The 24,897-nt window shown below is 45.8% G+C and overlaps 1 protein-coding gene across 1 annotated transcript in view; it reads left to right on the forward strand.

The window, feature by feature from the left end:
* LOC144686213 (uncharacterized) overlaps positions 1 to 24,017 on the forward strand; it is a 39,807-nt gene extending 15,790 nt beyond the window's left edge. Inside the window, exons 2-4 of the mRNA XM_078551306.1 lie at positions 13,926 to 13,996; positions 21,563 to 21,638; positions 23,267 to 24,017. Of these exons, the coding sequence (XP_078407432.1) occupies positions 13,926 to 13,996; positions 21,563 to 21,638; positions 23,267 to 23,409 (290 nt within the window). The 3' untranslated portion in view covers positions 23,410 to 24,017. The remainder of the gene's footprint in view (positions 1 to 13,925; positions 13,997 to 21,562; positions 21,639 to 23,266) is intronic.
* The last annotated feature ends 880 nt before the right edge of the window (positions 24,018 to 24,897 follow it).

The following is a 24,897-nucleotide window of genomic DNA, read 5'->3' on the forward strand; positions in this document are numbered from 1 at the left end:
AATTCTGTCTCTCTCAGCCTCAAATATATTCAATGATGGTGCATACAACAGCCCTCTGGGGTGCAGAATTCTAAAGATTCACAGCCCTTTGAATGAACAAGTTTCTCCTCATCTCAGTCCTACATGATCAGCCTCTTATTCTGAAACTGTTCCAGATTTCCTAGCCAGTCTCAGTGCCTACCCTGTCAAGCCCCTTCATAATTTTTAACGTTTCAATGCGATCATGTCTCATTCTTCTAAATTCCAGAGAATATAGACCCAATTTAATCAAACTCTCAATATAGAACAACTCTCTCATCCCAGAAACCCTAGGTTATTCTTTATTTTTGGTATATAACTTGTGACTTATACTGTGACGACAGACACCAAATATTTGTTCAATGTCGTTGCCATTTCTTCATTCCCCATGATAATTTCTCTTGTCTCTGATTCTAAGGAACCAACCTTTACTTTAGCTACTCTCTTTTTAAATGCTGTAAAAGCTCATAATCTGTTTTTATATTCCTGGCTGGCTTACTCTCATATTCTATTCATTTTTTCTTTTTTTATCAACTTTTTGGTGGCCCTTAGCTGGTTTCTGAAATACTCCCAAGCCTCAAACTTACAACTATTCTTTGCAACACTATAAGCCTCTTCATTTAATTTGATACTGTTCTTAATCTCCGTGGCAAGTCACAGATGGATGGTGGTGTAGTGGTAATGTCACTTGACTAGTAATCCAGAGGCCCAGGCTAATGCCCCAGTAAGGAGCCCTACCAAAACTGGAATCAATGGGAATCAAGGGGAAAATTCTCCACTGGTTGGAGTCACACCTAGCACAAAGGTTGTGGTTGTTGGAGGTCAATCATCTCAGTTCCAGGGCATCACTGCAAGGGATCCTCAGGGTAGTGTCCTTGGCCCAACCATCCTTAGCTGCTTCATCAGTGAGCTTCCTTCCATCATGAGGTCAGAAGTGGGGATGTTTGCTGAAAATTGCACAATGTTCAGCACCATTCGCGACTCCTCAGATACTGAAGCAGTCCATGTCCAAATGCAGCAAATCTTGGACAATATACAGGCTTGGACTGACAAATGGCAAGTAATATTCATGCCACACAGTGCCAGACAATCACCATCTCCAACAAGAGAGAATCTAACCATTGCCTCTTGAGGTTCAATGGCATTACCATTGTTGAATTCCCCACTATCAACATCCTGGGGGCTACCAATGACCAGAAACTGAACTGGACTAGCCATATAAATACTGTGGCTACAAGAGCAGGTCAGAGGCTCAGAATCCTGCAACAAGTAACACATCTCCTGTCTCCCCAAAGCCTGTCCACCATCTATATAGCACAACTCAGGAGTATGTTGGAATCCACTCTGCTTGCCTGGATAAGTACAACTCCAACAACACTCAAGTGGCTCAACACCATCCAGGACAAAGCAGCCTGCTTGATTGGCACCACATCCATAAACATACACTCCCTCCACCACCAATGCACAGTGGCAGCAGTGTGTACCATTTACAAGATGCATTGCAGGAACTCACCAAGGCTCCTTAGACAGCACATTCCAAACCCATGACTACTATGATTTAGAAGGATAAGGACAGCAGATGCATGAGAACATCACCAACTGGAAGTTCCCCTCCAAGCCACTCACCATCCTGACTTGGAAATATATCGCCGTTCCTTAACGGTCGTTGGGTCACAATCCTAGAACTCCCTCCCTAACAGCACTGTGGGTGTATCTACGCCACATGGACTGCAGTGGTTTAAGAAGGCAGCTCACCGTCACCTTCTCAATGGCAATTAGGGATGGGCAATAAATGCTGGCCTAGCCAGCGATGCCCACATCTCGTGAATGAATAAATAAATTTTTAGAATGCTCTGGGGATACGGGTTCAAATCCCACCATAGCAGCTGGTGGAATTTCAATTCAATTAATAAATCTGGGATATAAAGCTAGTCTCAGTAATGGTGACCATGATAGCTATCATTGACTGCTGTAAAAACCCACCTGGTTCACTGAAGTCCTTCAGGGAAGGAAATCTGCCATCTTACCTGGTCTGGCCGACATGTGACTTCAGATCCACAGCAATGTGGTCGACTCTTAAATGCCTTCTGAAATGGTTGACTAAGCAACTGAGTTCAAGGGCAATTATGGATGAGCAACAAATGCCAGTGATGTCCACATCCCATGAAAGAATTTTTAAAAAATGTTTCTGACTGAGTTTTTGTTTCTCGATCGAATTCATTTTTGTTGAACATTTTGAATTGTTTCTTTAAATGTTTCCCACTGTTTATTTACCACCAAATCTTTGGGTCCATTTACCCAAACTACCTTAACAAGCTCTCCCCTCATACCTATGTAATTGGTTTTACAATTAAGATTCTTGTTTGTGATTGGAGTATGTTGTTTTCAAACTTTATGTAGAATGCAATTGTGTTGTGATCACTATTTTCCAGTAGATCTTTTACTATGACATTATGAATTAACCCTGCCTCATAGCACAATACTACATCTAAAATAGTATTATCCCTAACTGGTTTGACAACATATTGCTCCAGGGAACTATCACAAGAGCATTCTATAAACTCACCTTCCAGATCACCTTTGCCAGTTTGTTTGGTCCAGTCTATATGAAGAATAAAGCCCCCCACAATTATTAAATTGGAGCTTGTAACAAAGGCAATAATTTCTTGTTTAATATTCTATCCAATAATATAACTATCGTTAATGGGCCTATAAACTACTCCTGACCAGTGTTTTCTGACCCTTGCTACTCCTAATCTCCACCTATACTGATTATACTTCCTGATTTTCTGAACCAAGATCCTTTCTCACTAATGTCCTTAACTCACCCTTTATTATCCATGGCTACTCCTCCTCCTTTTCCATTCTGCCTCACTTTCTTCAAACTGTTGTGTACCTTTGAGTATTTATTTCCCAACCTTGGTCCCCTTATAACCATGTCTCTGTAATGGCAATTTGACCTAAACCATGTATCTCTCTTTGTGCCACTGGTTCATCTATCTTTATGCAGATGCTCTGCACATTCAGAAAAAGTAAATTCAACTTGATTTTTTTAATCACTATTCCCTGCATGGACCTTACACTCTGATGTGCTTTTAACATTAAATGCGCTGTCCCTTCCTGACCCACTCAGTTTTATCAATATACTTTCCTATTGCCTCAACTTTTTATCATTGGATTTCTACATCTTCTTTCACACAACCTCTCCTCCCCATTTTTAGTTTAAAGTCATTTTTTCTCTGCTCTGATCACATGTACTGGTGCACTCTTATACCGAGATATTTGTCCCTTCCAGATTCACTGTGGTTGCTGTTCCCTGTATCACTGCATTGCACGATTGCCATGTCTCTTTAACTTTCCTAATTTCTGCTCACATGAATCCTCCTCCCACCCCACTCTTTAATTTAAAGCCCTCTCAACAGCCCTAATTATACAACTCATCAAGACACTCGCCCTAGGAGGGTTCAGGTGAAGACGATCCCAATGCTACACCTCTTTCTTCAGTACTGATGCCAATACCTCATGAATCGAAAGCCATTTCTCCCACACCAATCTCTGAGCCACATGTTCAACTCTCTGATCATGTTTACCCTATGCCAATTTGCTCATGGCTAAAGTAGTAATCCAGAGATTATTGCCTTTGTGGTTCTGCTTTTTAATTTAACCCTAGCTGCTCATACTTGCTCAGCAGAACCACTTTCTTAGTCTTACCTATGTTATTGACACCCAGTGCACCACAACAACTGTATCATTTCCTTCCCACTCCAAGTTGCTTGCCAGCACCAAGATTTCTTTAATCCTGGCACTGGGCATGCAGCCCAGCCTTCATGACTCATACTCTCAGCTGCGGAGAACAGTACCCATCCCCCTAACTATGCTGTCCTCTAGTACAACCACATTCCTTTTTATTTCCCCCATTTAAATGGCTCCCTGCACCACAGAGCCATGGTCAGTTTTCTCATTCATCCTGCAGCCCCTGCTCTCGTCTACACAAGAGAACCTTGAACTGTTGGACAATTCCAAGGTCTGAGGCTTCTCCATTGCTATATCTGGATCCCCAACCTGGAGCCGAGGTTCCTTGAGCTGCACCCACTTACCGAGGATGTGGTTGCCGTGGATCACACTGGTGTTGACCAACTCCCGCATTCCACAGTTGCAACATGTCACCCGCCCTGCCATTTTTATTAAGTTTTATTTAACTAATTAGGTTTCAGTTTTAGAAATATCACTCAGCTGTTATCTGTGGTTATATTAAGTAGTTTAACTAGTTGAGCTATAAATTTAATGCAATACTTTTATCTCCCTAGTATCTCTTTGAACTACTGCATGTGTTTAGAGGGATAAAAATCTTAAAACTTACCAACCAATCAGCTACCAGCTCACCTAAAGGATGCCTTTGAACACTCACCAGCTGAAAGGAAGATATAAAAAGCAGCACTTCCTTCCCTCTCTGCACCGAATTCCCACCTGCACCAAATTCCCAAGTTAGCGTTCATTCCTCATCACACTCAGGCCTGGTCATCTCCACTCTGTACTCCCTTTCTGTGGTATCACAAAACCTGTCTGCTTTTATTGGGGGCTGGTGATATAATCAAGTTACAACTGCTAAGTTATTGCTACAGTAATTAACAATTCAGGCAGCTACTTGCAACTGATTGACAGATAACTGCCAGGTAGTTTTTGTTAAACTAGGCTTTATAACTAGTTTGCAGTTTTAAAGTTTTAAGTCAGGGTGTGACTGTTAATCTAAACTATAGCTGAAGCAAAATTTACCAGTGATATTCTACCTACACCAAATTCCCATGTTAGCACTTGTCCGTCTGAGGCCTCATCATCTCCACTCTCTAGGCTATAAAATAAAATAAATGAGAAGGATGTCTTTCACTACAGTACTTGTATATAAGAATATTACTTTCAGTCTTATACTATGAGAAATACTGTAGGTTCTGATCTTAAAAGCTGTGAGCATATTACAACTGCAATTTACCCTCCCCCCCCAAAAAAATTAAACAAATGAATCATCTCATGAGATTTGGAGATTGGGAAGCAATCTGGAAAAAGCCTTCTTTTAGAAACTGAGGCAATGCTTTAAGTATCAAACAACTGTGTACATAAGTTCCCAGAGAGCTGCTATGCTGATACAGATTAGCTGCTGTAAGCCACTGCTTGTAGCTAAGATCCCTTATTGCAATAAAATTCCTACAATCGATATGTCCCTCTCCTGTGTCTCTTTCAGTCAAATTGCCTTTCTTGGTGCAAATAAAGTTGGTATATGGTAATTCAAGCCCCTGCCATTAATTAAAAGCACAATTTTCATCCTATGGCATCATGGTTTTGCATCTTAGTGCAGAGAAACATAATTTATGGCCTTCCCCATTCTTGAAACTGTTGGTTCCACAAAGGAAATTATTAATTGCCTCGGGTCAAAAGCAATCCTTTCTAGCTTGTCTTCTCTAGACACATAAATGAGACTGCTTGCTAAGAGTCTTCATTCATTAAATAGAATTTTTCCACATGTAATGAGGGTTGATAATCTTGGCCACTGCCTGCAATCATGGGGCTACACAGGAAGATTCTAATCAAACATCCTCAGGTTCCTAATCTTTTGATTTCTATAGTCTAAAAGAGTCAGAATGGTTTGTACCCAATTCCCTTTGCTCTACGATTTTGGAATAGCACAATACATACAAGCAGCTATAATGTGTTGCAGGTGAGGCAATTGATATGAGGGATGAAGGATGGAAAGGGACTGCAAATTGGTTCGCAGATATGTTCAATCACACACTGCTATACCACATAAAATAGTTAGCATGGCACAGGAAATTAAGAACACATACTTAATAATTATGTCGTGGAAAATTTGTACTTTTGACATCAGATGCCTAGAAACTAGATTGTATGCAAAAAAAAAGCATCTTATTAAGAGATGGATAACAGTAAGAGGGTACTGGAGAATCTTTTTAAAGTCAGGGGATGATAACTTTCTTAGCTATGGAAATACATGATGAGAAATAGGCTACAAGTTCTACTTCCAATATACCATGTAATGATAATGATGATGTTCATGATGATATGCTGTGTAAACCAAATGGGTAGGAGATCTATCCAACAGAATGGATCATGGCAGAGTTCATGGCCTGAATCTTGTGCTCGCACAATTGGCGGGCCTGGAAACAGAGGCGAAATGCATTTCCAGCCGTGATCGCCCCCAAACACAATGTTACGCTGGCTGGCCAATTAACAGGCAGCCAGCGTGAAATGAGCGCTGAGGGAGGCTCAGGGCTGCCAGGGGTGGAGAGAGAAGAGGGCGGGCACTGAGAAAAGTGAGGGTGTGGGAGGGCACTTCTAGCTTCCGGAAAGCGGACAGCTGCTACGCCCAACATCTTCCCACATGACTTCACGTGCCGCTGGGTCAGGCATGTGCCTGCTCAAACAACGTAAAATTCTAGCCCATTTCATTAGCACGAGGTATATAAGTGTTGGCCTCAAATTCTTTGAAGTCAATAAAGGGGGGACTATTAGATAAGATGGGTGAGAAAGGATTAAAATTTAAAATGTAGACTCCAGTGAAATAAAATAACAGCACACAAATGTAAACAAAATATTCCATTCTCTATCTAGCCATCATTCTGGAAAGTCAGATTTCCTCTGTTTTCTCTGTATTGAAAACATTCATTTGTGGTTACTAACTTCAATAAAACATGGTCTGGAGAGCTCAGGAAATGGAAGACAAGCAGAACTTGCATGCTGTTTAAAAAATGATTGAAGGTTGCATTAATTTTGCCCCTGTATCCACTTTTGCCCAAGGGACATGTTTGTCTTCCTTTGTGCAACATATAATTTGTATGGAGGCAAATGTTTCCAGTGGAATCAATATGTTCAGTGATGTTTACTGTGAGATATGTTTGTTCTGCTTGCTCTACGGGATTGTGATCATCAATAACAGTATCTCTATGGTCAATATCATTTTCTACTTTTTAGATATATCCACTTCAGCGTGAAGCATGAAAATTGTGCTTATTGGGGTGTGGAGGCTTCCTGTGGTTGACTTGACTCTTGCTACGACACTTGCTCGTGGCATCATGTTTGACTCACCTACATTATCCTTTCCAGCGACATTTAGCAGCGCACGCTTTGCACACAACCTGGAATGCTCATCAGCTCTTTGGTGCAAGTAAGAACCCGCATCTGTTACATTTATAAGTTTTCATTATCAGGACTACCATTTCAGCAGTTCATGCCTGGTTCAGCTAGCGCTACCCATATAAATGTTGGTGGAATATGGAAATTGGGCCAGAATTTTCTGGCCCCGTTGGTGTCGGGTATCATGGCAGATGGGAAGGGACAATATGGTGAGAAGGCCAAAAATCGGTTTTACGCCATCAAGAAACCAGTTTGCGATTGTCAACCCCACCCGTCAATGGGCGGCCATGTTTCCTGCCGCCACATGTCGGGAACGTCATTTTAATACATTTCCATCTAATTATAAGCCCTTCCTGCCTGAATCATCCTCTCACGTCAAACTCACCACCCCGCCCCCACCCCCCCCACCCCGCCAGGTCGCCGTGACTTCAGAACGGTGTGCTTCATGGCTGCTTTTAAAAGACGTGTACCTGGCGACCTGAACTTCGAGGGAAACTTGGAGTTGATTGCACACAACCTTGGGCAGCACTCACGAGCATCACCTGTAAGACATCAAAGAAGAGGCACCGTGCATTCACGGGGGGCACAGACCAGTCACTTTCTCCCAGCTGGCTTTCAGTGCAGTGCCGGGGCAAGGGGTCCATTGTGGGTCAGACTGGAGGGGGGATGGTGGGGTCAAGTCAGCACAGACTGAAGGAAATGCTCAAATACAAGCCCAGGAGGGTGGGGGGAGGAGGGCTGAGGGAAGAAGCCACGCGCTTGGAAAAGCTTGTCAAAAGTGAGCACTCTTCTGCAGCTGAGACGTTCAGCTGCAGCTCCATTGACATGCTTGGAGTCAGGCCTCTGAAGCTTTTCTGTCCACCCAAGCAATGCAAAACATGAGAATGCCACCAAATGCACCAGAACTTTTCACCCCTCGGGCACAGACAGAAATGAATGTGCATTTTAGGGGGTTGCAAAACAAGTGGCCAACTGGGCAGGTTGTAGAATCCCCTTGGCTCAGTTGCTGTTGGAGATGCTCACAGCCCCTTGCAATGTTTTTATTAAGGTTTGGACCTGTATTCATTAAGGTTCAAGCTAACAAAGCAGCCTTGCAGTGCAGGTTAGGAGAATGCCTGCGCCTGAGCTGTGGGCACTGCATGAAGTTGCTGCCAATCGGTCAAGTGGAGTGGGGCAGAATTGGGTTGGGTTTGGCGCGCTATGCACTGGCCATTCAAGTGGTGGCCAGCACTCTCCTGCATGCGTGAAGGGGCCTTCAGACTTAACCAAGAGAGGTTCTCAGTCCATCCATGCTAACCCACACATCTCTCCCTTTGTTCCTGCAGGAGGAGAACATCAGGACCATGGAGCCTGGTGATTTAGCGGTATGCCTCATGGCTTACAGAGACCAGCGAAGAAGAAAAGAGCAGCAGAGGTGCCTGGCTCAGTAACGGGAGGAGCACGTCCCTTAAGATAAAGAGGCAGCAGGGCCTGCTGTGCATGTAGTTGAAGATCCACAGCGAGCTGTCACTCATAGGCACCTCACTAGGCCCAATGTCTATAGATGGCACCTGTCATTCCTGCAAATTAACGAGAACCATTGTCGCCAAAGACTGCACATGCCTTCCAAACTGGTCAGTCACATCTGCCACCTGGATTTGGTCCCTTGGGGACATGGAGGGCATCCACTGCCAGTGGCTGTGAAAGTGACCGTAGCGCTCAATTTTTACGCCAGTGGCTCCTTCCAGGGCTCCACAGGTGACCTGTGCAGAATCTCACAAGCCTCCATGCACAAGTACATCCAGCAGGTCACGGATGCCATCTTTGCGAAGGCACAGAACTTTGTGCATTTTACCTGGGATCAGGAAAGCCAGGAAGCAAGAGCAGTGGGATTTGTGCAGATCTCTGGTTTTCCACAGGTGCAGGGTGCCATCGACTGCACTCATGTGGTGCTTAGATCTCCATGGCAACAAGCAGTCAACTATGTCAACCGCACGAGCTTCTACTCACCGAATGTTCAACTGGTGTGCAACCATCACAAACACATCCTACAGGTCTGCACACGATTCCCAGAGAGCATCCACGGCTCCTACATCCTTAGCTGGTCTCAGACCTCTGACATCTTCCAGGGTCTAGAGAGGCTGCAGGGTTAGCTCCTCAGGGACAAGCTTTACCCACAGAGGACGTGGCTGATGACGTCTGCGTGGGGGCCTCAGACTGCAGCAGAGCGACGATATAATAAGGCTCATGCCACAACCTGGACTTTGGTGGAGCAAATGATCAGCATTTTGAAAATGAGGTTCTGGTGCCATGACAAGTCCAGTGGAGCACAGCAATACAGTCCACCGAGGGTGACATGCATCATTATCTCTTGCTGCACACTCCACAACCTGACACTGCAATGGGGGAGGACCTCGCTGAGGAGGAGATGGAGGAGCTACACGTACCATCCAATGAGGAGGACGTCAAAGGGAATGATGATGAGGAGGTCCTCGAAGGCAAGGATGCTGGCGATGAGGCAATTGCATTGGTCAGATGGGGCAGGCGTGCTCGGGAGGCCATAATGGCTGCAAGGTTCATGGAGGATGATGACGACATGCAGTAAGGACACTCCATAGATCCTCACATTGCCTCTGTGAATGTCTGACTCCTGTCTGACTGAGGTCATGTTGCTTGCACTCTGTGATCAGGGTCACATCGTGGAGCCGGAGCCGTGAAACTTTAAATGCACTTGGTTTTTTGTCAGCCTTCAGCACCTGACTCCTTCAGGAGCACAGCGTCACCGGTCACAGATGCTGAAGAGGTGCTGGGCCAGCCCCGCCTCAAAGCTGCGGAAAGCACACAGAGAGAATGACGGAACTCTGTGACATCTGCTCATGACATTCTGGTGACAATCGCAAGCACCATCGAGGTGCAGACATCGCTAATGTGTTCAGTGAGTGAGAAGCCAAACGATCACTTTGGTCTGAAGGTTACACACTGCACAGGGAAGAGGCCCTGGATTGAGACACCTGCCTTTATCTTGTGCAGGAACCAACATTTCAAATCTGAGCGACACAAATACTACTCATCAAAACAAGGAGCCATAGGCAAAGAGACATTCTTGTTTGTTTATTTACAATAGTGAACAATAACTACAGGTGATTAACACCCGTGCCCAGGCTGTGCAACTACATCTTCTTAACCTTTCTAACCCTGCCGCTGCATCTTGTTGCTCCCCCGACATCCACAGCGCAGGTGGAGGGAGCCAGCTGACTGCTACGCCCTCTGTGATGACCTTGGTCGGCATCCTGAGGAGGGCCGAGACCTGGAGAGCCCTGCTGTATGGCAGTGGCACCCTCCTCAGCCTGTGGAGCTGGAGCTGCAGGGGTCACAGGAAGAGGGGATTCAGATGGGCTGGACACCCCCAGAGTCACCTGAGTGGATGGCACTGGGGTGTGCACCTGCTGATCCTCCTCTCTCTGGGTGCCTGAGGGTCCCTGGTTGAGTTCTTGAGGAGGAGGGGAGATCGAGATGCTTCGCACCCCTCTCACGTTGACACCGTTGGAGTCCAACTATGGCATCAGCGATGGAGTTTAGTCCATGCAGCAGTGCAGGAGTGACATCCTGGACCGAGGTCTCCATGGCAGCTGCCAATCTACCAGCATTGACTTTGGTGCATTGGCATGCCAGCGCTATCACCTCAGAGTGAAGGTGGATGGACTCCTCCATGGTGCCTTGCAATCTAGGGACTGCAGTGGACATCCCTTCCTGATGTTCCTGAGCTTGTCTTTGCAACTCCAGCAACTGAGATATGACTGATTCCAGAGGCTCGTCACCTAACTCAGACTCGGCATTTTTCTGACCCCCAGTAGTCTTCCGAGTGCTGGTAATCTGGGAAGTCTCTGCCGCTGCCTGATGTGGATCAGACAGTGCGATGTGCTCGCCAGATTGTGACCCCCGAGGCTCCTCTAGAACTAGGTCCCACTGAGGTGTCAGTGGAGTATGCGGGTGAGCACTGTGCTGTGTTTTCAATGAGGACATCCTCAGATTCTTCTTCCGAAGTGTCTTTGGGGCTTGAGTCGGGGACCTGGCTTGCTTGGCTGCTTCCCAGATTTGCCTGTGAAAGCAAGGAGAGATAATAAGTGCATGGCAGGGGACTGCAAAACAGGGGAGCTCACTCACAGCATGGTTATCTGATGGGTGTAGCAATGCTGGATCCTTACTTGGTTGAGCACCGCTGACCTCACATTGGTATGACCTGTCAGCATAGGAATGGTCCACATCATCACCGACCAGCTGGAAGACTCAATTTTCAAAGTGTGTGAGAACTTTGATATTGGGCATTCCTCCACCAGCCTGCGACCTCTCTCTTTTGTTGTGTGCCAGCTTGTCCTGTATGATTACAGATGGAGAGAGTGTAAGCAGGAAGCCTGCCAGGCCAGGTGAGTAGGATGCCTGGCATGCGTGGGTGGTGATTGGTGCCATGGATGGGATGAGGACACGATCCATAGGGTAGATGAAGGTGTGTGTGAAAGAGTGAATGTTGATGTCCCTTGAACTGGCAGTGAGTGAGATCCCTGTGGATGTGTGATGGGTTTGTGAGTGTGTGTGTTGAGAGTGATGGGAAGAGTGACTTACCCTGGCAGAATGGATGAGATCATTCATCCTCTTTCGACACCGGGTGGCTGTCCTCTTTTGCAGGGCGTTGACGTTGGCCACTGCTGGCATTGCCTCACATGCTGGATTGGTGACCTTGCTTGCTGGTCTTCACCCAGAGCGGTGATAGAAGACTTTGTGGCGGGCCTCCACTGCTTCCAGTAGGTGCCCAAGATGGCATCGCCAAATTTGGGGGCAGCATGTTGCGTCACTTTGGAGCCATGGCTTTCCAGCAGCTTTCGATACCTTAGAGAGAGCTAGCTCTGAGCAGGGGCGCCCTTTAAATATTTAAACATGGCACCCCGATTACTGGAAGCCTGAGGTCAGGGCAGGATGGGTGAACCAGAGGCCTCCCCGCCAGCAATCCAGCATGTTTCCCGGGAACACATTATTAATGAGGCGGGATGCGCCGGGAATGGGACGATATAGTGTGAAAACCTGCCATTGCAGCCAGCAGGTAAAACATCCTTTTTCCTGCCCGCCAGCACACTTTGTGCAAATGTGGGATGATTCCGCTCTTAGCCTGTGATGCTGACATAAATAAAGCTAAAGTAGAGTTTCATGCAGATCAATATGGCCAATGTACCATGTACACTGCAGCTCAGAAATGTATATGAGCCAGAGTGATCAGGTCACACTGGACAAGCCATTAAAGGGCATTTGATAAGAAATTTGTAAGTAACTGAAGTAATAAAATCAGTATACTGTAAAAGGAATTTGGATTCCATCTAGGAAAATTGAGCTCAGAACTATAAACTCAGTAGTCCTTGCAGGACCATTCATCACTTTGGTAGCAAAAACAGGAAGGCAGATTATTATCTGAATGGCTATAAATTGAGAGAGGGGAATGTGCAACGAGACCTGGGTGTCCTCGTACACCAGTCACTGAAGGTAAGCATGCAGGTGCAGCAGGCGGTAAAGAAGGCAAATGGTATGTTGGCCTTCATAGCCAGAGGATTCGAGTACAAGAGCAAGGATGTCTTGCTGCAAATTGTACAGGGCCTTGGAATATTGTGTGCAGTTTTGGCCTCCTTACCTGAGGAAGGATGTTCTTGCTATATAGGGAGTGCAGCGAAGGTTTACCCGACTGATTCCTGGGATGGCGGGACTGACATATGAGGAAAGATTGAGTCGGTTTGGATTATATTTGCTGGAGTTCAGAAGAATGAGGGGGGATCTCAGAAAAACCTATAAAATTCCAACAGGACTAGACAAGGTAGATGCAGGAAGGATGTTCCTGATGGTGGGGGAGTCCAGAACCAGGAGACTGAGGATATGATTGAGGTAGACAATTTAGGACTGAGATGAGGAGAAATTTCTTCACCCAGACAGTGGGGAGCCTGTGGAATTCGCTACCACAGAAAGTAGTTGAGGCCAAAACATTGTATGTTTTCAAGAAGGAGTTAGATTTAGCTCTTGGGGCGAAAGGGATCAAAGGATATGGGGAGAAAGGGGAGCAGGCTATTGAGTTGGATGATCAGCCATGATCACAATGAATGGCAGAACAGGCTCAAAGGGCCGAATGACCTACTCCTGCTCCTATTTTCTATGTTTCTATGTTTCAATAACCAAAACTTGCTTGGTTGCAAGTACTTAACTTCATTTGTCCCTCAATCACCTTGCCTCAACATCCATCTCTTTCCCATCTCCCTTTCCTGTTTCTCATCCATTCACAGCCCTATTCCATCCTTTATTGCATATCATCCTCAACACTCACTGTTACTATCCCTCCATCACCGCTCACAGACTCATCCCAAAGCTTTTTTAAAGTATCAAACTGGAAACAAATATTTCATATTTTTTTATCATAGGCACATTCCTAACTTAGTGGTGGAATATCAAAGGTGAAATCATGTGCTGTGATGAGCAGTCGACAGGCTAAAAGCTTGAGTGTGGCATCGCAGTCAGGTGGAACTTTGTGACTGAATAGGTAGGAATCAAGCAGGTTGATTATCTGGGTGAGGGTGCTTTTAAGAGATTAGTGAATAAGAAGCAGAGATCCCAGAGGCCTCAAATCACATAAATTTACATCAAAAAGAAAACTTTAAATAAATTGAGGCACTGTGAGGCTTTAAGTACACTTAAATTAGGGCAATTTTAAATTGAAATAGCTAAATTTAAATAAACTTACCTGACCTTACTTGCAGTGCCACCTAGAGAAGCTGGACTGGAAGATGGAGCTACTGGGAAAGGCAGTACCATTCATCAAGACTGCAAGGCAAGTATACATCACAATACTCAATTAATTCATGAGGTGTAATGGGCATGACAAACCACAGCACAGGGCATGACAAAATTGTGATCAGAAAAGTAGGTGTGTCAAACAGGAAGTACGTGCTAAACACCAGACTTTTAATATATCTTGTGTTGCTTGCGCTGATTTTGTGGTTTTATATGACTAGAGATATTGTGGAAGTAGTAGTACCAGAGATACTGACTTACTACCATTGGCATCAGACATTGGATCCAGCAGTATTGGAATCAGGCCTCAGAAACTAGAGGCTGAATTTTCCTGACCCAATGCCAATGGGCTGGGAGGCAGGAGGGCTGGTAATATGGTGGGGAAAGGCCCCACTGACTTCTCGCCACCATGGCATATTACCAGTAGCAGGAACCTCTGCAATATGCCTGTCCACCAGGTGGTCAATTGAGGCAATTAATTGCCCAATTAAGGGCCACTTGCTGCCCCTACCAGCATTTTGTGCACATCAGGAGGACCCACCATGTAGGGATAATGCCAGGTAAACCCTGGTGGCACTCCAAAGGGTCGGGAGGGGAGGGTGTCCTCCTTAATAGCACATGGAAGATCCCCTGGTAGCAATAGTGTAAGGTGCCATCACCTCCCCCATCTCCCCCCAACAATCGTCCAGCAGCTCTGGGAGGTGGGCTGCCTTCTTCAATAGACGATGGACCCAGTGGTAGCCTGTTAATTGCCCGCTACTGGGAAAATGCCTGCTCCAGGTTCAGGCACCCACCAGTGGAGGGTTACTTTTCGCTTTCAGTCCTCGCAGTGGGACTTCTCATCATCTGCCAAAGGTTGGCCCTATAAAAATTTTCAAATGGCCCTGGAGACTGAGGCAAAGCTGGCCCAGGCTTTTGGGAGAGGCTAAAGCCTTCAAATAATATTTCAATTACAAAATAAAAGACATAAAAGACAACTGATAAAATTAATTCGATTATTGAGAAATATGTCTGATTATTTAAACCCTCAATTAGAACATTAGAAATTTCAGTTACTGAAGAAAAACATGTCAGTGAAAAAAAAAGCTGTGGAAAGCAATTTGTGAAAAGTGTGGGAACCCAGTGATCAGATTGCAGAGTGATACCATTTCACTATAATAGAGTACCTATTCAATACACTTTCAACATTGAAAATATCTATTATTATGCAACCTACAGTAGTAACCAATATATTCGATAGTTAATAGCCAACAAAATGTCTACTTTGCTTATCAAATTTTACGGGCAGAATTTTGGGTGAAGACTGGAGGCGGCCAGCACAGTTAACGATTCTCAACCGCTTTGAGCAGGAGGCCCTAGATTTGGAGAGGCGCCATGCGCCCAGGTCCACCAGCATGGGTGCCATGGGCAGGTATGTATGCCTAGCAGTGAGGTCACCATTGTTCTCCCAACAGCCATAGCAGTGCTGAATGTTTAGCGATTGAAGTTTGCAGCGTGGCTTGACCATTGCTTATGGAAGGAAAAACGCATAAAGATCCAGGGGACAAGGATGCACATTGACATTGCCTCCACAATGTCCTTGTTCTTCCTTTCAGCATCAGCAGAGCAGGGCCAGGAGGAGGAGCAGCAGAGGCCCCCTCTCACACCTGAGGGCCCTGAATTCTCACCAGCATCACACCATCTCTGCCAGGCAGGCACCAGTGCAGGTACTAGCACCTCGGTGGGAATTAGAACATCGGCTAGTGTCCCGGGGCACAGCAGTGAGGGCACTTCACAGTTGCTGGAGGAGCTGGCAGAGACAGAGAGTGTCCATGGTGCCAGCAGTCAGAGGACTGCAGGGGACCAGGCACATGCTCAGTTGGTGCCTGATGATGTGCCTCTGGTGTCGCCTGCGACGCAGCAGGTGCAGGAAATGCGGCTGGGTGTGCGGGAGCATCTGGGGGAGATACATGAGGCTATGCTTGGCTTGGTGTCCATGGTGGTGGAGTCTACACAGATTATCGCCGAAGCAATGAGCCTCATGGCTGAGCGCCATGCGTCCTCCATGGAGAGAATGGCGACTCTCATGCAGAGGCTACTCCAGGAGACCCATCAGGACTTCCTGGGGATGCACTCAGACCAGCAAGCCCTCACATCGGCATTGACCTCAGCTGATCATGCCAATGTGGCAGAGGGTCTGGGCACCAAGTTTCCCAGCTCAGTGGCCACAGTGAGCAGGGAGGTCCGAAGCGACCTCACGTCGGCGCAGCAGCTGCCTGTTGTCTCTGTGAGCTCCTCTCAGGGCGCACCGGATGAGGGCAGCAGCTCCTCCGTCCCTCTGCCAGTGACCATTGCATCCATTGAGGCTGCGACAACTGGGGAGGTGCCAGCTGTGGAACTGACCACTCCCTCCCAGGTGGGGCCAGCACAGGCTCCACAGGCCAGAGGACAACCACTAAGGTCATAGAGGCCAACAGGACAGCAGAGTCAGCAGGCTGTCTCAGAACCAAGACGTAGCACCCGAAAACGTAAACATAGGCACACCACGGGTTTATCACTGGTGCTTTTGTGTTGACCCGCAATGAGGTCTTTATGAGTTGGTGTGATTATTAACACCTTTGTCATTTTGTTTCATTAAGTTTCTTTGGTTGCAATATTAAACTCAGACACGTCACTATGGCTGAGGGTGCCTCTTTTCTTCTGCAGGTGGATGGTTTCCAATAATGTAATGAGTGTTTTGTGGGACATTGAGCTTTATTAACAAGGACCTTAGTTAGTGTTCCTAACCAGGCAGATTTTGCACTTAGATGTCGAGTATGGAGCCTACAGCCCAGGCTTATCCTGGAGGTCCATATGTGGTGTGCTAGCTGAAGGTTCATTGGATTAAAGCCTCCTGGGTGTCCCTGCCTCCCTGGACTATGCCTGGGTCAGCGTCTATCCCCTCATCATTTCCCTGTGTGTGCTCACCCTCGGGCTCACTGCTGGACTCATTGTGTGCAGCCTCAGCCACTGTGTCTACATCTTCATTGTCCACAGCATCCCCCCTTTCCAGCACAAGATTGTGGAGAGTGACACATGACCTGGGGGTACTGGAGTGTGCCCCCTGAGCGGTCCAGGCATCGGAAGCACATCTTGAGAAGACCAATGGCTCTCTCCACCACAGCCCTTGTGGAGGCATGGCTCCTCATGTACTGCTGCTCAGCTTCTGATTTTGGATGGCAGAGAGGCGTCATGAGCCACCTTCTGAGGGGATAGTCCTTGTCACCCAGCAGTCATCTATCCAGCCAAGCTGGAGCTCGGAAGAGCCCCGGCACCTGGGCGTGTCTGAGGATGTCGGTGTTGTGGGAGCTGCCTGGGTACCTTGCACAGACTTGTCAAATCAGCATCCTGTAATCACACACTATCTGCACGTTCATGGAGTGGAAGCCCTTCCTGTTGACGAAGGCACTGGGCTCATCTGCTGGCGCCTTGATGGCCACATGTGTACAGTCTAGTGCACCCTGGATGCAGGGGAAGCCAGCAATGGCCGCGAAGCCTCTGGCTCGCTGTGTCTGGCTTGCCTGGTCCCAACGGTAGTGGATGAAGGTCAATGCACGCCTGAACAAAGCATCTGTAACCTGCTTGACATAAGTGTGGACAGCTGATTGGGAGATACCGCAAAGATCACCCACTAAGCCCTGGAACAAGACAGATGCATAGAATTTGAGGGCAGTTATTACCTTTAGAGCCACAGGCATGGGGTGTCCACCCACACAGTTAGCGGAGATCTCAGGCCCAATCATCTGACAGGTATAGTTGACTGTCTCCCTTGAGAGTCAGAGCCTCCTTCGGCACTGCATCTCAGACATATTGAGGTAGCTGCTTCGCCGCCTGTGTACCCTGGCAGCAGGATAGTGCCATCTTCTGCGGCCCCTTCTGCCTTGGACTACCTCTTGGCCCTGCACCCCTTGTGCCTGCGCCTGACCTTCCAAAGGTGGCTCCCCTGGCCACCTCCCCCTTCTAGCCCTCCCTTCCTCCTCAGAGGAGGTGCCTCCAGTGGGGAGCTCAGCTCCCATTTCAAGGCTTGGAGATCAATGCGCGCCCGCCTAACAAAATGGCGCACAGTGACATCAGGAAGCTCGCCTGACGTCACCGCGCATCATTTTACGTGTGTGCGTGCAGGGCCCGCCCTCACATGCCAACGGGGAAAATTCTGCCGTATGTAACCTAGTAAAACTCCCATGGCATTATTCATGATTATTGCAAGGATTTATATCAAAGCTATTTGTGCCACATCATGCATAAAATTAGGACCACTGATTTATAGTGATTAAATAAGTCAAATGTCATTTTTTTAATCTAATGTGTGATTTTTTTGTGCGCTGAATTTCATAATTCTATCAGTGGTCACATCAGGTTTGGTTGTGCGCTGTCCTAGCAATAGTGCTGGAGTTGGCAGTCCTAGATTTCATCAGGCCTGCAGTGGGGTTGCTGGAGTTTAGCAGCCATTTAGGATCCTTTGATCTGTCATCACTGTGGAAGGGAAAATCGTGTGTTTGGCAGAACTGCGGAAGATGAACCGGAGGTTTGTCACAGCTGGTGGGTTCCTGATGGGTCAGTAGAGGAGGTAGGGAACAGATTGATTGGGGGGGACATCTCAAGTTTAGCAACACTGGTTTGTCAATTTCTAAAGGAATCTCTGTAAACATTGTATCTTCTGTTTTGTGACTGATTCCTGAACACATACCTCTGCGTCTGCCTCTGTGGGCATGAGTGTGAGAAACGAAGCTGTAAGAAACTATCAACATTCTAATTACAATCGACAAACCACTGTTGTTGATTATAGCTGTCAAGTTTGTTTCTCGTTTAAATTAATTAAGAGGAAAGACAGTATGGGGTATATTTTCAGACCTCCAGCCAGATAGAAACATATGGTAGTAACCTGAAAAGAGATTGCAAGATCTTACTGCCCCGTTGCCACTGTGGTGACTTTCGACAAATTCTTGGCATTTTCCCAGTAGGTGGCTTGAGCAGGTAACCGAAAAGGGCACCAGCTGATTTTATATATATAAATTGGATTCCTATGCCAGGAACAAGGACCCAATACCATTTTTGGGCAGAACTGGCTGGGTATGCAAGGTGTAGTGTGTTCAGTGCCAGCTGACAGTTGTGTCCAAGAGGACCCAAATTCCTCTTTGTTTTTGTGGAGTCAGAAGGAAGTCGAACAAGTTTTCGAAGAAATGCTGGTCATGTGTACATAGGAAGAGGCATAGGCCGTTCAGTCCCTCAAGCATGTTCCACCATTCAATAAGATTATAGCTTTTCTGTAGCTCAACTCCATTCACCTGTCTTTGTTCTAAAATTCCACAAAAGAATTATCTGACAAAAGACAAACACTCTCAAGCTTGAAAATTTCAATTAACCAGCATCCACAGTTTTTTGGGGAAACAAATTCCAGATTGTCATGACCGTTTTTCACACAAAGGGCTTCTGAATTCACTCCTAAGCTCTAATTGTAAGATCATACTTGCTCATTCTGGATTCCCCACCAGAAGAAATAGTTTCTCTGTATCCAACCTCTCAAATCTCTTTATCAATTTAAACACTTTAATTATATAATTCTGCCAAGAAATACAAGTTAAGTTTACACAACCTGTCCTCATAATTTAGCCCTTTATGTCTTGGCACAATTCTAGTGAGTTTATTCTTCTTGAAGTTCAGTGCCAAAACTGAATGTAGTACTCCAGATGGGATTTATTCAAAGCTGTTTCATCTCAATCCCAGCCTTTAATGCACCTGTCCCACTATTATTCTTTGCCATGATAAATTCTAACACTGCCACAACCTATTGTATTAAAAAATATGGTTCAACTACTAAACCTCTTTAGGGAATGCTGGTCAGGCTGCTCAATGCCGGGGACAAATGGGAGAGTGTGCTCAGACCAGAATAACCAGAATAGAACATAGAAATATGCCAATCACTAAAAGTTGTGTCACAAATTAGCAAAGCCACTCAGCCACTAGGCACAAATGAAGCACTAGGCTTCAGTTCTAGAGAGAGAGATTTGGAAAATAGGGAAATTATACTAAACCTGTGTCCAACTTTGATATGTAGAGTACTGCATGCAGTTCTGGTTGCTATATTATAAAAAAGGACATAGATGCAATGCAGAGAAGATTTCTAAGCATGATACCAGAAATGCTCAGATGTACATATCAGGAAAGGATCGATAGGGTGGATTTCTTTTCCCTCGACAAAACAAGGCTTAGGTGGATCTAATAGAGATCTTTAAAGTTATGAAAGGTTTTGATAGAGTGAATATAGAGAGAATGTTTCCCCTTAGGGGGAAGAGCAAGGACCATCAATATAAGATAGTCACCAAGAAATTCAAAAGGGAATTCAGAAGAAACTTCTTTATCCAAAGAGTAGTGAGAATGTGGAACTCACTACCACAGGGAGTGGTTGAAGCAAACAGTATACATACATTTAAGAGGAAGCTGGACAAGCATATGAGGGAGAAGAGGTTTACAATAATAGATTTAGGTGAGGAAAGATGGAAGGAGGCTTAAGTGAAGTATGAACACTGGAACCGACTGGTTGTGCCGAATAGCTTGTTTCTGTGCTGAATAACTCACGTAATCCCATGTATTTATGCATATTTCAACAGATAAATTGCCAGAAGCACCCATTTTACAGGCTGGCCTGAAAATTGCAACATGTAGGCCTTTTGTGTTGATTAGTTGGCTGAGATGCCCACCCCCAACTTCAACCACCAATTTCCTTTTAGACAAGAAATTGGCAGCCAGCAGTTGATAATCACAGCCTCTTCCCCTAGTGTCCAATAGGCAGCACTTCAAACAGGTGGTCATGTTTCATATTTTAGCGGATTCATTGGGCCACAATATCTGAGTTCAGCAACAAAGTGCCTCATAAATATGCATCTCCAGCCACAGTGCAAATATAAGTTGCAATAGCCACACATAAAAAAGTGGGTTAAGTATTATTTGTGGATTAATTTAGAGAAAGTGCTGAGCAAATTAAATATTTTACTTGTTATATTACCCTCCTACTGCCCCTAAAGGTTTTGTGTAAATTTTTCACATGATTGTGATTTGGCAAAGCCTATACTGAAGGTATTACATTTTGCTCTTGGAGGAAAAAAAGAATTTGTTAACTGGAGCTGGAAATCCCCAGCACTCAAGGCCAAGTAACTTTTGCAACTCTGGGACATTAAAGAGGAGCATAAATCCCTTACGCCAGGAGGAAGGGCAGGTTTGTGTGGGGGAAAAACCTTTTGCACAGATTTCGAGCATTAAATTACAATTTTTTATGGGTAAATTGGAGTTTTTTAATAAAAATTGAGTGATTTCAAAAATGTTATATTTTTAGCTCTATATGATAACCTGAGTGAAGAAGGTGAATAGCAGCCAAAAGGAAAACCATTTTAATGATGTGATGATCTTGAATAGCAGCTGGTTGCAGATTGCTGGATTTCAGAAAAATTGGGTCAATTGATTGGGTGATTTTTGTAATGATTGCTTATTGTTGATTACGATCTTTTTTTCTTGTGGTCTGATGAATAGAGCTGCTTTTTGATTGCTTCACATGGAATAGTTCAATTATTCTGTATAATTAATTCAACAGTTTGTGGTTACTTCAGTCAATCCTGGTGATTATCTGACAGACACTAAAGCATGGCAGCCACGGGAGTATATACTAGGTAAGGCTTGCATGTTTTTATATGAAAATCAACCTTAATTATAATTTCATGTTGGTTCTACATTGATCTGGCTATCGTAAAAATAATTGTCACAACTGTAAATGTAATCCATGCCAGTGTAACCATGGCAACTGCCTTTTGGCTACCCTTACTTATTTGAACTGGAAACTTTATGAATGATTTTTTTGCAGTGCACCATGTGTAGATCAACAAAGAACACATCATTTTCTAGATTAGCACTTTTAAGGTTGCCTTGGTCCCATTTGTATAATTTTATAGTGCTTAACTGGAGATCTTGTGACGCAGTGAATGGGGTATCTGCCTCTGAGCCAGAAGCTCTGGGTTCAAGTCCCAACCAGGAATTAATGGCAGAGCCATCATATTGCAGCCAAGCAGATTGAGTATGAACTGACAAATCCTTCTAGCACATGCCAATGGCAGGTGGTTAGAGCAGAAGAGCCGTGTGATGGAAAGAATGTTGGAGCCTCTGCCGTCACTGTCCATAGCTGCAGATTAAAACATGCAAGTAAAAGTGTATGTTGCCACAGCGAATTGTAACACACCACCACGTAGCACTTAAGACTATACATAAAAACAGTGGTACATTTGATCTATTCAGCTATTTGATACAGTTCAGACAACTAAGAGCATGACTTATTTCCATCCATTATAAGGGTGGAATCAGCACAGATTTGCATTACAAATTTTACCCGCCGGCCGCAATGGTTGCTTTTCACGCCGTATTGTCCCATACCCGTTGCATTAATTATGCATTCCCAGAAAACACGTCGTTTCCATGGTGGGCGGGCTCTCATTCACCCGCCACACCATCACCTCACTGCTTCATCATGCCATGCGCCATATTTAAAGTACAGCTGTGTGCACGCCTCTCAGCGCTTCCAGCCCATGACTGCTGCAAAGAAAACATGGCCCTGAAAGTCAAAAAGGCTGCAGGCCCCAGGGTTAATTATGCATACCTCGAGCGCCTTTTGGACACAGTGGAGGCTTGCAGTGATGTCCTCTATCCCTGCTGTGGCCACAGGGACCTCATTAATCCAGCATGGGAGGTGGTGGCAGCAGTGATCAGCACCTAAGCCCTGCAAAAGAGGACAACCACCCAGTGCAGAAAGAGGGTGAATGATCTCCTTTGTTCCATCGGGATAAGTCACTCTTCTCATCACTCTCAACTCACGCACTCACAAACCATCCACAGGGATCTCACTCACTTCCAGTTCAAGAGACATCACCATTCATTCTCTCACACATACCTTCATTGTCCTCATCCCATCCATGGGACCACTCACCACCCACACATGCCAGGCATACTTAACATTTAGCCTGGCAGGCATCCTGCTTACACTCTCTTCATTTCTATTCATTCAGGACAAGCTGGCACACAACAAGAGGGAGAAGTCGCTTACCAGTGGAGAGGAATGCCTGAAATCAAGGTCCTCATGGACTTTGAAAACAGAGCCATCCAGCTGGTCAGTGAGGATCTGGACCATTCCTGTGCTGATGAAGAGGTTGGCAGTGCTCTACCAACACCCATCAAACAACCATGCTATGAGTGTTGAGTCCTGTTTCACAGGCCACTGCAATGCACTAATTATCTCTCCTTGCTTCCGCAGGCATATCTGGGAAACAGCTGATGGAGTCCATGACCCAGGGCTTCCAATCAAGCCCCAAAGAAACCTCTGAAGAGGAATCTGACTCTGAATCACTTTCCTTGACGTCTCGTCACAGTGCTCACCCACGCTCTCCACCAGTGTGAAGACACACACCCCGGTTGGACCTAGCTTTAGAGTAACCTCAGGATTACAATCCGGTGAGCACATCACCAGACTTTGGAGTTGCAGCATGAGCCTTGTTATACTTTTGCTCTGCTGCAGTCTGAGGGCGCTGCACAGGAGTCATCAGCCAAGTCCTCTGGGGCTTCTGCACACACAGCTGAAGAGCCACAGTGAGCCATCGCTGGTCGGCGCCTAGCTAGACCTAGGGTCTACAGATGCCACCTTTCATTCCTGCAGATGGCCAAGAGCCAGTGTCGCCAAAGTTGGTGCATGTCTAAGAACTGATCAGTCATATCTGCCAGCTACTGCCGGATTTGGTGCCACGTGGACATGGAGGGCACCATACTTTCAGAAGGAGGTCAAGGCTTTAGCGGGCACAGCAGAGATTTAAAAGAAATTAGGAACTTCAGTTTTGTGGGAAGGCTATAGAAACTGGGATTGTGCTCCTTAAAACATTTCATCTTTTAAAAATATATCAAAGCAAGAAGTGTTAGAGAAAAACAGTAAAAAAAAATTGATGATTCTATAAATGATATAGATAATCAAAAAAGAATATTTATTAACTATTAAAGGACTTTATGGCATCTTGAAATTCTTACCACGAAAAGGATTTTCGGGGAATATTACAGTGAAAATCAGCAAGTTATCTAACTTTGGGATTATCACACCTAAGCCTGAGCCTTTCTTCATCCAACGTCTACAGATATGCACTTCCAACAATTGTCAGGGACTACAATACAAGAACAGGATACCTGGTCAATTATCCCCCACAAATCAACTTGCCATGGCTAAAATCAACCAATTCCCCATAGACCAAGACCTGCAGCAGGAGACATATCTGACTGACCAATTCCTTGGACATGCGCAGTCTTTGGTAACACAGGTTCTTGGTCATCTGCAGGAATAGCAAACGGCGTCTATAGACCCTGTGTCTAGCTAGGCGCTGACCCGTGATGGCTCGCTGTGGCTCTCCAGCAGCGTGGGTAGGAGCCCAAGCCGCCCCTTCTTCTTGAGGGTGCTGCTCCTCCCTCTGCCCAGCCAGGCACCTCTGTCACTCTCTTCTCCTTCGTCTCCACTCCCTGTAAGTCATGAGGCATACAACTAGGTCACCAGGATCTATGCTCCTGACGTACTCCTCCTGCAGGGTGAAAGAGAGAGACACATGGGTTAACATGGGTCTCCTAGGGATCTCTTACGGTTACGTGTTCAACTACGGCTCCGTCTCAAGGCCCCTTAATGCATGCCGGAGGGTGCTGGCCACTACTTAGGATGGCCAGAGTTTAGTGCACTGCATTCCTGCCTGAAACCCCGCACACATCGGCCCCACTCCACCTGACTGATTGGCAGCAACTTCGTCCATTGGAATTAAATCATGACTTACACACTGCAACTGTAACAATCTTCAATCTTTATTTGAAAATGCTGATTCCCTGCTAGGCTTAAAACATTTAAACTGTGAACTTCTGTTG

The sequence above is a fragment of the Cetorhinus maximus genome, chromosome 11, assembly GCF_964194155.1.
Source record: "Cetorhinus maximus chromosome 11, sCetMax3.hap1.1, whole genome shotgun sequence".
NCBI classification, from domain to species: Eukaryota; Metazoa; Chordata; class Chondrichthyes; order Lamniformes; family Cetorhinidae; genus Cetorhinus; species Cetorhinus maximus.